Source organism: Lepidochelys olivacea, assembly GCF_965140295.1.
Source record: "Lepidochelys olivacea isolate rLepOli2 genome assembly, chromosome: 9".
NCBI classification, from domain to species: Eukaryota; Metazoa; Chordata; order Testudines; family Cheloniidae; genus Lepidochelys; species Lepidochelys olivacea.
The window spans coordinates 24515984-24532662 of record NC_140419.1 but is presented as its reverse complement, the minus strand read 5'-3'; the positions used below and the strand labels follow the sequence as shown (position 1 = coordinate 24532662).

Below are 16679 nucleotides of genomic sequence, written 5' to 3'. Positions count from 1 at the left end.
CACACGTCTCTGAAATGAAATGGGCCAAATTCATCCCTGGTGTAACTCCATGTTGACTTCAGTGGAGTTAGAAAAGGGGTGAATTTGGCCCAGGGTGATAAGGAGAGTGCAACTGGTGGAACTATTCTGTTAATAAAAAAAAAAATCATTTTGTATTTTTCTCATACCTGTCCTTAAAGATTATATAAAAGCATACTGAAGAACAAAGAGAGCTAAGCTAAAAACAATACCATGAAGCATTCATTCAAATAATACTGGGCCAATTCCTTAGACTGGGAGCTCGTGGAAGCAAGCGCCATTGTCCCTTCTTGTATGTCTGGGAAGCATCTAGCACAGGGATCGGCAACCTTTGGCAAGCAGCCCATCAGGGAAATCTGCTGGCGGGCCGGGACGGTTTGTTTACCTGCAGCGTCCACAGGTTTGGCCAATCGCAGCTCCCACTGTCCGCTGCAGGCCAATGGGGGCTGCGGGAAGCGGCGTGGACTGAGAGATGTGCTGGCTGCTGCTTCCCGCAACCCCCAGTGGCGTGGAACAGCGAAGCGTGGCCAGTGAGAGCTGCAATCGGCCGAACCTGTGGACACTACAGGTAAACAAACCATCCCGGCCCGCCAGTGGCTTAGCCTGACAGGCCACGTGCCAAAGGTTGTCGATCCCTGTTCTAGCGCTTCAGGATCCTAACTGCAAACAAAACACAGAAACAGTAATACTAAATCCTGAAATGTGCTGTGTGCTTACAGCTCCCATTGGGAGTTCAAAGAGAGTTGCTTGTGTTCAGCACCTCTCAGGATTTAGACCCATTCCTTGTGATTCTTTGATAGGAAAACACAGACTGAAAGGTGCATAGCAATGACGTGAGATAAGCTGCAGTCTCTCCTGCCTTTCTCAAGCAAATCAATAAAGTGCCACTAACTCATGTTTAAGTACCCATTACTTTTGCTATAACAAGTGTCAAATATGGCAGGTTGTTTTTGTTTTTTTTACGAGTTGAACATGCAAGAGTTTTTAAACAAACTATATACGTTTCAAATATTAGCCATGTTTTTGCTGGCTATAGTCAGTGCAAAAAAGAAATACTTTACATTGGGTTAAATGCTATGTTGATAATACTCAAAAGATTCATTCATCTGAGTTATTAGTTCTTAGTGAAAAACTATCAAAATGTGAAAGCATGTAAATAGTTCATAAGTGAAAACCAACAGCATTAGCTAGGCAGTATGCTAATCCTAGTCATTTACTAAAGAAATCTGATTCTTCTTGTAAGGGTGGAGTGATACTGTGTAAGCAGCTTTGTGCAGCCTGTCAAGAATCGATCATTTATTTTATAAAGACAGATATAGGTATGCTTTGACCCCCACAAAGCTGTCTCTTTGCACTGTGATCAGTGTTCCTGTGGAATCGTTCGTTCCTTTGAATGTCCAGGTTTAAGCTCCCATTTGCTAATAAACCTCTGATCTTTGATGTATTTCTCGGTTGGCTACTAAGCAGTAGTTTTTAAGTTACCTGGCTTTATTATTTATTTATTGGCTGACCACACAGAAACTTGCTGTAAAATAATTTTATGGCAGTTTATAGAAAATGGAATCCTGTTTTCAAAACACTAGGCAGAAAGTCCAGTATATGCACAAATGTTGTGATTTGCTGCTGGGGCTCCCAAAAACATCTCTTTTCAAACAACTATGAAAATATGCAAATTGTCAAAGAAGAAATATTATTTATTGTATTACTAAACACCCGTGTATCTCAGTAAAAATTTATACTGCACTTTATAGAATGTAGATGAGACATATCCCCTGCCCATAAAAGCTTACAACTAGGAGCTACTCATGCAAGAAGTAAGTTGCTTCTCAACATGAGTTAAACATCTAACATTCTATCCCACCACTATAAATAAAGTTATTCACATCTGAGTCGTAAATAAACCATTACACATTCATTAAGGACAATGGAATATTTTAAGATCTTTGAAGGCTGCTATTAGCTAGAGGTGAAGTTCATAATTTCATAAACCACTGCTTAGGCCCCATTCTATAGTCTTGCAAGAAAATTCCCATATGCCCTGTCTCTACTGGCTTAGAAACTCTACTTGGGATCTGTGTACATGGAGCTTCAACTGGAGATGGGACTTAAAGACTTCATGTGAATAGCCTTTTTGAACACAAATCCAAACACCCTCAAATTTGAGAGAGATGTTTAGATTGGATCAATTCAAAACTTTGAGGGTCAAGACTATCTTTGCTGTTCCTCTGAAACTGGTTTCAATAGTTTGGCTGGCCAGTGGGAATTGTTTGCTTGGAGCAAAACACTCTTTAAAACATTGGTTATCTCCCTTACTAATGGCTGGCCAAGTGGTGTTAGAAGCCATTTTTGCTGAACCATACTGACGCCACATTTAAACATGACTCCTACATCAGCATAACAACCAATTCTTTGAGGTAAAGAATATAGGCTCCGACTCCTCATAGGTAATATCAATTTTCTCTCATTATACTTCTGAAAGCACCAAATTACTTTTATATAAAGTTGCATGTTGAAGTGTTGATTTGGTAGCAGCAATACAGCGCAGAACAAAAAGCAAATATTTCTCTGAGTAAGCTTCATAATAGTAAAATCAATTTCTCTTTTCATATTATGCCAGTTCTTTTCTCCCGCACATGTGATGGAAGATAATTGAACTCTCCGGTGGATTAGCAGCAGATGCTCCTCATCTGGAGACATTTACATTTCTGCTTCTTCCCTGAAGCACTAACTTTCACAAGAGTAACCTTTTGAATAGTATTTGGCTGCTTCATCAAACAGGGTTGTGTGATGTATTTGCTTGATAGTACGCTACAAATGTCAAGGATGCATATATTGATCTTTCCATAACTCCTCTATAGTGAACAAATATCTCTGTACTAGGAAGGTTTCTTTTGTTTCTGTGCTTATACAATATTTCTTCAGTGTCCTAATTGATATATTAAGGGTTAGATTGCACATAGCCGTTGTGTGTGTTGGAGAAAGAGCTAGGAACCTTGCCCTCTTCTATTCTCTAAGCAAGGAATAGGTGGTCCCTATAATAAGAGGATGAGTGCAGTGACAACCCCCTCCTAACACTTTCTACAAAGAGGATGGAGAGAAGGCAGTGTTGTGGCTCCATTACTTTTCCTCCTCATTGGCCATCCAGAGAGAGTGAAACATCCTGCAGCATCCTAAAGTATGGAGTAGCAGATACACAACCTGGAGTTCTGGAACTTCCTGACCCCGATGCACAGCCCCAAGATGTTTTAGCTCATGCTGTACACAGCCATGTTTTGTCATCATCTGGCTAGAAATAGGGAGACCCAAATTGTGCCCACTTACATCCCATGCAGCCCTGCTGAAGTCCATGTGGTTGCTTGAGGTATGAGTACAGAATTTGACCCTGAGTGCTCAGAGTTCCACCTTAGTTTAGCTTGCCAGTAGTGGATAAGCCTGGTGGAATTGAGACATGTTGTAATAGCATTGTTTCCAGCCCTCTCCCCCTCAAGGTGTTCTTGGATGGATTAAAAATTGAAAATTCTTTTGTTTTTCTTATTCTTTCCAGGGGACATGAGTTTTTGGTAGATCTGAATATTATGAACTTGTATGAAACCATTGAGTTTGACCAAATGCGGAGGCTGTCCACACCATCCTGCACCAGTTCCAATTCCAACTACTACACAGTCTGGAAATACTTCTGCAGGGACCACTTTGGCTGGAGAGAGTACTCAGAGGTATCTGAAACTTTCCATAAACCTGTTTTGGACCAAAATCCAAAATTATATTGGAAACACCTGCTCAGGTGGAGTAGGTATCATTCAAGTGTAGTATCTGTATAATATTTGATGTCCTTTCTTAGGGGGCCAATACTCTTCATTTGCAGGGGGCTGGATAGTTTTCATCTCCACTGCAAGTCTATTGATGTATAGCAGAGCAAAGATTTTGTTTCTCTGTGGTCAAAATTCACTCTGCATCTTATGGCCATAGAAAGCTTCCAGGACTGCAGAACACCGCAGTCCTTCTTCAAAGTGCAGGGGCTGTGAGCTGAGGCAGGGAAGGAACAGGGACTAGGCCAGTGATTCTGTCATTGGCCAGATTCATTGACCAAAGTGTTGTGAAGGTGCTTCCCATTGGTTTAATCAACTACGCTAGTGCAGAGGTTGGAGTAGCAGCTGTGTGACTACTTAACCCCTACCTATAGGTTAGCAGTGTATTTTAGTTTTGCCCAGCCCCAGTCTCCACATAGTTCCCCTGCTCAAACTCATTTACTTGGTTTTAGTGAACTGGGGCAGGATATTGAATTTCATCTGCTGAGCTTAATCTTGCCATAGGGGCACCTGCATTGAGACAGCGTGGAGCCACATTGCCCCAGGTTGGAGTGCCAAGAGGGACTGCGCCTCAAAGAGGCAGAATCCTTCTGAGTTCCCCAGCATGCAGAAGCAGAGCACCCATTCAGACAACACAGACCACTCCCTCCTGTGTGCCCTTTTCCCCTTGTATAGCTGTAGAGCTGCTGGGTATAGGTTGGTCCTGTAGGATTAGATTTATTTTCAGCTTGTACCTAGCTTAGACTTGTTCCTGTAAAAACACAGAAGTAGAGAACCAAATCTAAAGAGCCACTAAACCTCTGTAATGCTTTCCTCTTTTTGAGTCTCTGTGGGCTCCGAGAGCAATGTTTCCAAAATCCTCTGGTATCGGAGAATGAAACTAGTTAGTTCAGTGTCACCAGAATCATGAGAACACTACTGCACTTTTCTACACAAGGGTTTATAATATTTCTGTGCATTAGTCTCCAATTCCTCCTTTAGAAACAGCCACAGAAACGTAGAAGATTACTTAAACATCAGGGGGACTGATGAATAGAATCAATATTGCATATAGCCAGCAGAGACAGCAATAAAATGAGAACTGTGCTCTGCTGAACTTTTGTTCCACAAGTGACCTGTGATAACATTTTAAATGTGGAAGCTGACTAACAGGTACAGTAACTCCTCGCTTAACATTGTAGTTATGTTCCTGAAAAATGCTACTTTAAGTGAAATGATGTTAAGCGAATCCAGTTTCCCCATAAGAATTAATGTAAATAGGGAGGTTAGGTTCCAGGGAAATTTTTTTCACCAGACAAAAAAACTATACAGTACTATCAAATTTAAGAGCAAATTAAAACATGCTAGTTTCAGGGGAGTGTGGCTAATCCCTCAAAAACTGATTTTAAGGTATGAAAGAATGTTATATAGAGACCTATCCTTAAAGGAAAACTCTTTTCATTTTGATCTGTTCATTGTTCTGAAAACTCACTTTGGGAAGGCAGATGAATGGTTTAATGCTGGGATTCCTGTGTTCAAATCTTGTCTTTACCAGTGACTTGCTGTAGGAGCTTCAGCAAGTCACTTAACCCTTCTGTGCTTCAGTTTATCCATCTGTAAAATGTGGATGCTAGTATTTCTCACTCTCACAAGAGTATAGTGAGACTTATTTTATATTTGTCAAGCATTCTGAGATCTTTGAATGAAGAACAATCTAAATGCAAATGAATAAAATGAATATGTAAGTCATTAAATGTAATTCTCCATTTTATTAGTGCTTCTGAAGCAGACATTTGAGGTTTATAATGTGATTAGACAAAATACCCATTTAACATTTTAGCTGGGTAGTTGAACTGTTATATTAAAAACACTTTACAAAAACAGTTGAAGATAGAAGCAATGTTAGTTCTTTTGCATTAGGAAAAAAAAGTAAGTTATGGTAACTTTTCTTTCTCAAACAGCCTGTTGTACGATTGATAGAAGAAGCCAACTATCGGGGTCTGAAAGAGGTCCGGTTTGTTACCTGGCACAATCAGTATATCTTGAACATCAAAGATGGCTTCCAACAAAACGCATGTTTCCGAAGAGAAATTAAGAGGAGACCCCTTCTTCGCTCATGTGTTGTGCTGATGCCATTCTTACAGTAGGTATCCTATGGGGGGTGGAAACTTTTTACTGTGAAAGGGTACTTTTCAAAGGTCCTTCGACAATGGTTACTTTCCTTCTTTAACACGTGACAGAGGGAATTTTTCCTTATCTATTATTTCTAGATTTTCCTAGCCAGTATGTCCAGTATTATTTACTGCTTGCAACTGAACTCAAAATCAAGTGCTTTGGTACTCAATCTAGTAGGATTTATGAATGAGTGATACTTATTTTTTATGTATAAATACGGGCCCTGATTTAGTAAAGCATTCTTATGGAGGACATGTGCTTAACCACATATTTAATGCTTAGCTTATGCTTAAGTGCTTTCCTGAACCAGGACCATAGATTTCACTTAGAAAGATCCCAAAGCTTTGCAAACGTCACCAATGGATTTATAAACATGTAGCAGAATCACTTCACTCCGCACACGGTTAGTGCAGCCATCTCTGTGGTGAAACTCTACAACTATTTAACAGCCCACAGCAATGCTGCTCAGCAGTTTAGAAGTGGAAGCAAAGAATAACTCCAGTATTAGGCTTAAAGTTCTTTTCTCTGACTTTCTCATGCACAGTGTAGATTTCCTTGGGCATGGACTGGAGATGTTCACTGAAAAGTAACAAATAATAACAGTAGCAAAATATCTCAATTATAGCGCTGTACTGTAGTTAAGTGCCAATTCTGAAATGACCCTCCATTGTCCCACAGCAGGAATCAGCCTGAGCTGTGAATTCCAGAGCTCAATGTGCATTATGTTTCAAAATGTTTGAAGCTGAGGTTTAAGTTCAAGCCTATCTCTGAAATATATTGATTTATTGATCATGGAGGATTGTGTTCCATGACCAGTGGAGCAGGGAAATGGCATGCCAACATTTAATGGCCTTTTCTGGCCTGACTCTTTAGGAGTGAATGCCTACAGGGCACAACCCTACTGTAGCTGAGCACAAACCTCTGAAGTCCCCAATCCATTGAAATCACTGGGAGTTCTGCCTGAGTAATGATTGAATGCTGTATTAGTAAATCTATCATTTACAGTGAAGTAAGGCATACCAGCAAATAGTTGGAAAGTGCTGGCCACAAAATGTAGGGGACATGATGGGAAGAAACTGGGTCTGTATTTAACTTACTGCACCCATGAGTAGCCATCTTCTCCCCTTGAATATGATTTCTAGCCTGTACTCAAAATCTAATCTTCAGTAGTGTGCAACTCTACACAGGTGCACATATTTGGTAAAAGGCATAAGGAGCCTTCCAATCCTCCCAGCGCTGGTATCCTTTCTGCTCAGGCAAAGTCTTGTTCGGGAGAGCAGGCACTGATTTCTAGTAGCAGCTTGTGTTGTTGATTAGTTACTTAAATGGGATCACTCTTGTACTTCTATCTAGTGCATGCTGCAAACAGTAGAACTCCAGCTGCATGGGATGTAAGTCAGGGCAGGATTTGGTCCAATGCTTCAAGTCAGTACTTTCAAAAAATGTCACAATAATATCAGCAATGTTGGATACTACAATGTAATTTCTGAAGTCCCTACTTCTACTGGCTTGGCCTGGGAGCTCTCCGCTTCTGGCTACTAGGTGGTACTGTGGAGAGCCAACCTTTAGCTGACTGCTCCTCCTTTGTCTCCCTGCCTCAGCTATTCCATGCATTCTAATGTAAGCAGGAAGGGTTGAGGCAAGGAGTGAAAGGGAACTCTTGGCCCCTGTTTCTCAGAGTGGATGAAAGGTGGGGAGGACCAGCCTGCTGTCATGAGGGAAAGCCTCATCAAGTTCACCCCAATCCGTCGTGGCCCTCCTGTGGCTGAGTATCTTCCTGTCCCCATGCTCCCAGCTTATGTAGAGAATCCTGCCATCCAAGGCTTTCACAATGCTGGCATCTATGTACTTAACACCGTGCAGGATGAATAACATCCTTCCCACTAGGGGATGCTGGCTTGTTTTTGTTGTTTTCTTTTTTTAAAAAAAGGACATAATTTACGGATGTACCTTTTGGGCTTCTGAACATGAGAGGTACAGATGTATTTGAAGCTTGCCAAACTGTTATCCATATTTCTGCTTCTTACTCTCTTTAGTGATCACCAAGCCATCAGCTCCGGGCTTCATAAAAAACAAATGTTTAAAAACACTATCATTTTCAAGAACAATTAGAGATAAAGCATGCCTTGTTTTATCATCCTCTGCATTGTGGGTGAACTTGTTCGCCCAAAGGCCAAATGAGAAAAGTGCTGCATTGTAGTCCTTTTTGATTAGAACTCATAAAAATGCCATTTTTGTGATCTCACCAGCACAGCTGGAAACATTATTGTCAGAGTCCAGTAGTTAGGAACATATTGTCCTCTTAGCAAAGGGGTGGAAGTCATTAGTCTGACTGGCAGCTTGTCATGCTGGGCCAATCAAAGAAGATTTAACTGCTGTGTTAGGGCTAGAATGCTCATTAGCTCGCTGAATTGTTATAGCATCATAATTGTGAGGTGAACATTAATTTGTTCAGGGCCTTGAAACAAGTAATTGTTCGAAATATTTTCAGTTATAGTCTGGTGTGGGGAAAACCAAGAACTATAAAACGAAATTGGAAAAAAGAGTAAATACATAAAAACATGGACTTCTAGTTATAACACTTCTGATTCTAATCTTAGGGGGAAAATAAAGACATGAGGTGCTTTCCTTCATCTCCAACTGATATTTTGCTCTGAGTGCCTGTTTTACTACAGCTTAAGGGTCTGATCCTGAAAGATACTGAGCATCTGCAGCTCCCAGTGACTTTAGTGAACTCATGGTGAAATTTCCACTGTCCTGTCATAAACCTCCTTAGTTCTTAAGGCACTACCCCTGAGACCTGATGATTTTCACAAATAAACCAGTGATCTCACACCACTTATTAGTGAAAGATAGCAGTGTGCTGTGGAGGGTGGGTTGGTGGGGTCTTAGTATTCAGACTTTATTACTTTATAAAGTATTCTATAGTACTTCATTAGTTCACTATCAAGTACAGTGGCTGCCATTAAAAAGTCAACATTTTCCATCAGTTACAAACAGTGATTGCCCCCTTTTTCCTATACCTAAAATAAGAGAGAGGATAGGATCCTAAGTTTAGGATAGGATACTTAATATAGGAATGGTGATAAATGTCTGATAATGGTTGACAGATGTTGACTTTTCATGTATTATAAATACCTACAATTAATTTATACTTGTCAAAGTAAAGGAACAAAGTACAGTAAGGATATTGCATCACTTAATGTTTTTATTGTGTTTGCTTGTTTACTCTCGAATCTGTAACATTTGTTAATTTGCAGGGGGTCTTCCAATCACTAGCATGAATTAATGAGGTTCTGTTGTAACTTTTTGTTACCCACTGACCTTTTTCACCTTATGAGCAAAAGGACAACAACCCAACCCCCATTGTAATATCACAAACAATTACTACAAAATCATTAGGAAGGGACATTTACAATCCATCCTCTGGGTTTCCTTTAAACTATTAATGAACATAGTGGGCCAAATTCTGAGCTCAGTTAAACTGGTATAAATAAATCCAGAGCTGAAGTCAATGGAGTAGTTGTGTTTTTATAGGGCTGTAACTGAGACCAGAATTTGGCTAGTTGTTCTACTTTTCAGCATTGTACAACAGATGAGAGCTATGTAAGGAGATACTTTTCAGAGTAGAACTACACTTAAATCTATCTTGTTAAAAATGGTCTTATGGAGATCACTGTTTGTTGTTGTTTCTCAGAGACCCAAATCAAATCTGGTAAGTTTTTTTTTAAAAACAGCCTTTTCTAACTATTTTTTAGCCCTGTAAATTCAGCCTTTAATCAGAAAGTCACATTGGGTTCTTTCTAGCTTACACATCACCAACAATAAAGATTCTGCAATCAGAACATAGTTGACAATTCTGATAATGCACAAACAAGAATAGAATCCAGCTCCCATAGTTGTTGGCTCTGCTGGAAAAGGCAGGGAGAAAATAATTTAGTCTGTAAAGAGTCTCTGAATACACAGAGAGCAGACTGGTTGAGTAAGAAATTGCCAGTTTTACACAATTTTCAATTAGAACTACACTTTAACCAAAGGAAATTGGCTGCAATAGTGTTGCCTTCAGGAAATTCTTTGATAGACAGTGCCATAGTAAACTTTAAAAACAAAAAACACAAAGATGGCATAGGGAGCTAAATCTTGCTTGCCTTTCCCATCCACTGAGTTTCACTGACCTAAATTCAACTACTTATCTAAGGAAGGCAGGCAGGATTTGGCCTGAGATGTAGACAAAACTCAACTCACCTCTAATGTAGCCAATTGATAAACAGAATGTTCTCAGGTCTGTCTGTCCTCCTAGCCAGAGCACATAGATTTTCCCTGTTTCAGTAGTGATACGTTTTGTAAAATAAAAGTGACCTAGTAACTTTCAGGGTGTGCTTAATATGAGCTCCACTGCTTGGGATTAGATACACAGCTGTACCTTGTGTCTCAAAGCTCTAAATTAGAGATTGGCAATTTCATAATTTGACCTTGGCCAAGTGGTATTGCTTACTCATGACTACTCTTTACTGATCACCTGTGCCGTGGCGTGGCCCTGGAATCAGAGGAAAGTGTCCATATCAACTTCCTGCCTGCTTCCCCAGTGCCTGAGTCTGGCAACTATAAAATGAGTTCAGGTCAAGTGCTTAGCTGATGCAAACTGACATAGCTGCATTGACTCCAATGGAGCTACACCTATTTACATCACCTGAAGATCTGGCCCTCAAATTTTAAGCTCATAGAACCTGACTCTGCACAGCCAACTTCAACCATGGGACTACTCAACTAAGCAAGCATAATTCAGTTGGATAAGGCTTGCAAGTTCAGGTCCCTAATCAGGTGACTATAAGCCAGATACTATGCTAGTTATCTAAACTTAGGAAGTCTTAAATGTACCAGCCCACAAGCCTGAAACATGCTTCAGAACTGGAATTATTCACAATGGGTGAAATTTTGGCTCCACTGAAATCCCTGGCAAAATTCCCATTGATTTCAGCAGGGCCAGGATTTCACCCTCTGTATTTATTTTTGTGCATTTTAAAAATCCAGCCAAATGTATGTGTAGCAAACACTTAGTTTTCCTCCCTCTGGCATGAATGGTCCTTTGCTGCCACAGCCTTGACAGACAGCAGCATTGCTCCTCCCTCCCACGTGTCACTTCTTACCTGGCAGCACTCCCCGCAACAGAGACTGGTCCAAGACAAGAAAATAAACAAATGCAGATATGCTTCTGGCGTATGCAAGTAAAAGCAACTAATTCTAGAGAGCTTTCCTCAGGACAATAATATGCAACACTGAAATTCAGCTATCTTTTGTGGTATTAATTTTGTTTACCCATTATTTATCCAGGATCATAAATCATGCATGCCTTTTCTTCTTGAAAGGTGTTCTAAGGGAGTTATCAAAGTGTTCTTTTTTTGTTCTTTTTTTTTCTTTTTAACGGAAATGGTTAATGAATCACAGAAAGTTTATAAAATAATTCCACTTCCATTTGGTAGCATTCTATCTGTACGAGAGATTTAGAAACAATTATCTGCCACTGACCCATGTAGCAACTCATTCTAAGTTTCTCTGCAGATTAGAAGCCTTACTAATTACTATGACAATAGGTTTCCACCAGTGGTGTTTGCACTGAGATTTTTCCCCCTTAGTGAACTGATTCTGTACTCAGGCAAGCTTATGAGAGTTTTGACATTGGTTTGACTAGACATAGGACTAGGGACTAAACAGATACAATGTTTGGCATGCTCTTTTTAAACAAGAATTTGAGCTATATAAACTTCTGCATTGTCGTATAGCTGTAAAGCAGCAATCATTTAAGAGATTCTCATAGACTAAGGTCAGAAGGGCCATTGTGAAAATCTAGTCTGAACCTTGGTAACTAAATAATCATAGTTTGAAAGTCTTATTTCTGATTTTTTAAATGCAAAATCTTTCTCTTTCTCAAACTAGGACTCTGGGTGGCAATCCTCCAATACCTTCTACATCAGCTGAACCAGCCTCTTCACAAGTCTTATCTCCGACTGCTATTACCTCTCCAAACCTTTATCCTGAAACTTGGATTAGTATGGATCCAGCTCAGGACTTCATCCAAGTGCCTGTTTCTAAGGAAGATAAAAGCTACAGAACCATTTACAATCTGTTTCACAAGACTGTGCCAGAGACCAAATATAGAATTTTGAAAATACAAAGAGTGCAAAATCAGTTTCTCTGGGAGAAATATAAAAGGTGAGTCCATATAAATAGTCTTTTTTTATCATGTTGGAAAACTTTCCTTCTGAAATAAAAAAGAAATGATGGTGTTGGACATGAAATATAATCTGATTGTTAAATAGAATATATAAACTTAACCAAATCTCGTCTAAAAAAGATAAAAAGCAACAGCTTTAAGTGGAATAATTTTGCTTGAAAAATAAACATCAGTGTACATATTTCCTGAAAACTTGTGTGTAAGAAGGTTATGTGCTCTATTTTGACATATTAAAGAAGTGTTCATTTTCTCTTTTGCAGTTCTAACATTCAAGATAACACTAATATGTGGAGAACCTTTAATTCATAGAGCTGCACTGAAAATTCATCTTTTTTATTTTTCTATTCCAGGAAAAGGGAATATATGTCTAAGAAAATGACAGGGTTTGACAGAATAATGAATGAAAGGCACCTGTTCCATGGTACCTCCCAGGACGTAGTGGATGGAATCTGCAAGCACAACTTTGATCCACGAGTCTGTGGGAAGCATGCCACCATGTTTGGACAAGGCAGTTACTTTGCCAGGAAGGCGAGCTACTCTCATAACTTTTCCAAAAGGTCACCCAAAGGAGTTCATTACATGTTTTTGGCTAAAGTACTGACAGGAAGATACACAGTGGGCAATCATACTATGAGAAGACCTCCACCTGTGAACCCTGGCAGCATCACCAGTGACCTTTATGACTCTTGTGTGGACAATTACTTTGAACCTCAGATCTTTGTCATTTTTAACGATGACCAGAGCTACCCTTATTTTGTTGTTCAGTATGAAGAAGTTAGTAACACTGTCTCCATTTGAAAATCCTTCATGCTGCTAAATTATTCATTATAATGAACTTTTATCTGACATTTATAGTAGTTTTTGTGAAAAAACATGGACTTTGCAGAACTGATTAAAGTTAGTGGCTTGGAGGAGGGCTTAAAAAAATAAAAAAGAAAAAATCCTGAAGTGACCAGTTGTGCACTTGCTGTTTGATTATGTATGCGCAAATTGTAAATATTTCCCCATCCTTTTGTTATAAAACCCTGTTTATTTATGTTAGTAAATATTCATGTTTAAAAAAATGTTTGGGTTAAATTATTTAAATTATGTTGTGCTTATTCATATAATTGTTGGTTCATAGTTGACTTGAACATTTCTAATGTCCTGATCCCAAAATCTTAAACATTTTTAAATGCAGGATCAAGATAACTTGCAGCCGAGAACTACTAATGTTGAATTTTAAACAAATTTTGGAACATTAAGGAAGTTCTTGAGGCCCGAATAAAAGCTAATATTATGCCAATATTTAAATAGGATGACACATAATTAAATATAGGCCAGTCAAACTAACAGAGATCCTGGGCAAAATTATAGAAAGGCTGTTATGGGATGCAGTCCATAAAGAATGACAGGATGGTAGCCTAATTAATGCATATCAACATGATTTTCATAGAATTTTAGGACTGGAAGGGACCTTGAGAGGTCTTCTAGTCTAGTCCTCTGCACTCAAGGCAGGACTAAGTATTTTATGGAAAATAGGTCTTGTCTAACAAACTTGATATTTTTATAGGTTTCAGAGTAACAGCCGTGTTAGTCTGTATTCGCAAAAAGAAAAGGAGTACTTGTGGCACCTTAGAGACTAACCAATTTATTAGAGCATAAGCTTTCGTGAGCTACAGCTCACTTCCTCAGTGAGCTGTAGCTCACGAAAGCTTATGCTCTAATAAATTGGTTAGTCTCTAAGGTGCCACAAGTACTCCTTTTCTTTTTTTGATATTTTTATGGGATTACAAGTTTGGTTGGTAAAGGTAACAATTGACATAATATATGTAGACTTTAAAGGCATTTAACTTTGTCCTGTGTGACATTCTAATTTTAAAAAATTAATGTGGGCTACATTAATTTTGAAGACCGCTAAACTGGTGAACTCATAGATCTTAAGAAAGTAATTGTAAATGAGGAATCCTTATCCTATGAGATGTTTCTAGTGAGGCCCCCATAGGGATCTGTTCTTGGCTCACTGTCATTTGATATCTTTAGCAATGATCTGGAAGAAAATATAAAATCATTGATGGTAAAATTTGCAGACAACACAAAACTGGTGGAGTACATAATGACGGGATGAGTCAATTATACAGACCAATCTGAACTGCTTGGTAAAACGGGCTTATTTGAACAACACACATTTCAACACAGCCAAATGCCAGGTCATACATGTAGGAACAAAACAAAACAAAAAAGGCAGGTCATAGTTACAAGAGGGGAGATAGTATCCAGAAAGGCTGAAAAGGATTTAGGGATTATGGTACATAACCATCTGCAGATGAGCTCCCAGTCCAATGCTGTAACTAAGAGAGAGAGAACATGAGCCTCAGATAGATAAGCAGAGGAATATCAAGTAGGAGTAGGGAGATAGCATTGCCTCTATGTTAAAATACATATATTAGTGAGTCTCCAGTTCTGGTGTCCATATCTCATAAAGCATATTGAAAAATTGGAAAAGTTCAAAAAAGAACTACAAGAATAATTTGAGGTCTGGAAAACCTGCCTTATAGTGAGAGACTTCATCTGTTTAGGTTATCCAAGAGAAGGTTAAGGGGTGACTTGATCATGGTGTACAAGTAGTAGCATGATTCCTGATAGTAGCTCTTCAATCTAGCAAAAAAAAAAGCAAAATAAGATTCAATGCTCAGAAGCTGAGGTTAGACAAAATAAGACTAGAAATGTAGTGCAATATTTTAACAGTAAAGGTAATTAGCTTTCAACTTACCTAGGGACATGGTGGATTCTTTATTCTTTCTTTAAGTCTTTCTAAATATATGCTGTAGCCCAAACAAAAGTTTGATGCAGAAGTCACCGGATGAGGATCTAGGGTCTGTGTTATGCCGGAGGTCCAACTAGATGATCATAATGGTCCCTTCTGATCTTAAAATCTGTTAACCTGATCTGCATGAGCAAAGCCCCATTGGCTTCAGCTAAGCTTCACACAGATGCAGGGATTTGCTCGCACAGATCTCATTGAAGAATCAGGGACTTTTCATTTTAAAGAGATGAACTAGGGAAGAGAAAGCATTCTCCATGCTAATGGTAATAGAAGTGCAGCAATTCCTATATTACTATAACTGAAAACAAGTTGCATGTAACATACTAGTAACCATTATAGACCTGATCCAAAGCTCTCTAGTATTATGGAAAGATTCCCATTGACATCAGTTAGCTTTTGATCAGGCTCCATTAGTTGAATTGTTCACAATTAAGTTTGATTACCTGAGCCTGTAACATTACACTTAATCTCTCTATGTAGATATATTTTATTACAAATCTTTAAACTGGAATCTGAAGTCATTTTAGAACTACGATTCAAAATCCATTAAAATCTGAACAAGTAAAGAGCAAGTATGTCCCCTTCCAAATCTTCTAAGCCAATCACTTGGTATCCTAATCTACTAGTTTCACCTGAGTGACTCATGAGATGCTGTTGTAATACAAAAGGGGACACATTCTGTAGCATTTAGAATTCCACAAGATACTTCACTTCCTGCAGACATCTGAACAATGAATGTATTAATCAGTGTTACTGCACACAGTGCTGTCCTAGTGTTTAACCCAGTCTCAGTTCAGCAGTGCAGTTGATAAATACTTCAAGGACACAATCAATGGAAAGTTTCTTACAAGCTTTGTCTACACTAGAGTTTTAAGAAGTGGTTTTACAAAGAGAACTATTGTGTTGGATTTTACAATGTTAACTGAGTGTAGACAGAGTGAGTTGTAGTTTCACCCTGACGTATGTGGTTGAGGTGAACCCCATGAGTATTCACCTCAGCCAGCTACATTGAGGTGAAACTGCAACTTGCCCTGTCTACGCTCAGATTTTACAAAGGAGAATCAGGCTCTAGGGTCTTTGCATTGCGATAGATCCCATCAGACATCTTTGGAATTGTTCCTTTGCTGCCTTCCAATACCCTTTTGCATCCATGTTCTCCTTGTGGCCTAGTAGAACCGATAGTTAATAAGTCAGAGACACAAGAGTCCCTCTGTCACCAATGCTGCCTACTCTCACCCCTACTGCCCTGCTGTTAGTTGCCCACAGGCACTGGCTTTTATTTTTCCTGGTGGGAGCTCCACACCTAGCCCCCCCTCCCTCCAACTCTTCCCACGACTGCTGCGCTCCCTCCCACTGGCCCTCTGCTCGCCGCACTCCCCCTAGCTCCTCCCACCAGCCGCCAAACAGCTGATCAGCACTGTGGAGCTGGTGGGTGCTGAGCACCCTCTATTTTTTCCCCGTGGATGCTTGAGCCCTGGAGCGTCCACAAAGTCAGCGCCTATGTAGCTGCCCTAGTAGGATAACACTGCACACTATCAAGTATGCATTGTTTGGCTCGCCAGAAGGGTGTTGAGCTTGGGAGCTGACGCTCCACATAGCAAAGTCATCAAATTTAAGTAGCAAATCTTGGCATAAATTAATACTACTCGCTGTAGCACAGCCC

General features: G+C 39.5%; 1 protein-coding gene across 3 annotated transcripts in view; it reads left to right on the top strand.

Moving 5' to 3' along the window:
• The window catches only part of TIPARP (TCDD inducible poly(ADP-ribose) polymerase), a 61163-nt gene extending 47931 nt beyond the window's left edge, over positions 1-13232 (top strand). For all 3 annotated transcript variants that reach the window (XM_084639173.1, XM_084639174.1, XM_084639175.1), the window contains exons 3-6: positions 3563-3731; positions 5765-5946; positions 11913-12188; positions 12561-13232. In XM_084639173.1, the coding sequence (XP_084495299.1) occupies positions 3563-3731; positions 5765-5946; positions 11913-12188; positions 12561-13008 (1075 nt within the window). In that variant the 3' untranslated portion in view covers positions 13009-13232. The remainder of the gene's footprint in view (positions 1-3562; positions 3732-5764; positions 5947-11912; positions 12189-12560) is intronic.
• The last annotated feature ends 3447 nt before the right edge of the window (positions 13233-16679 follow it).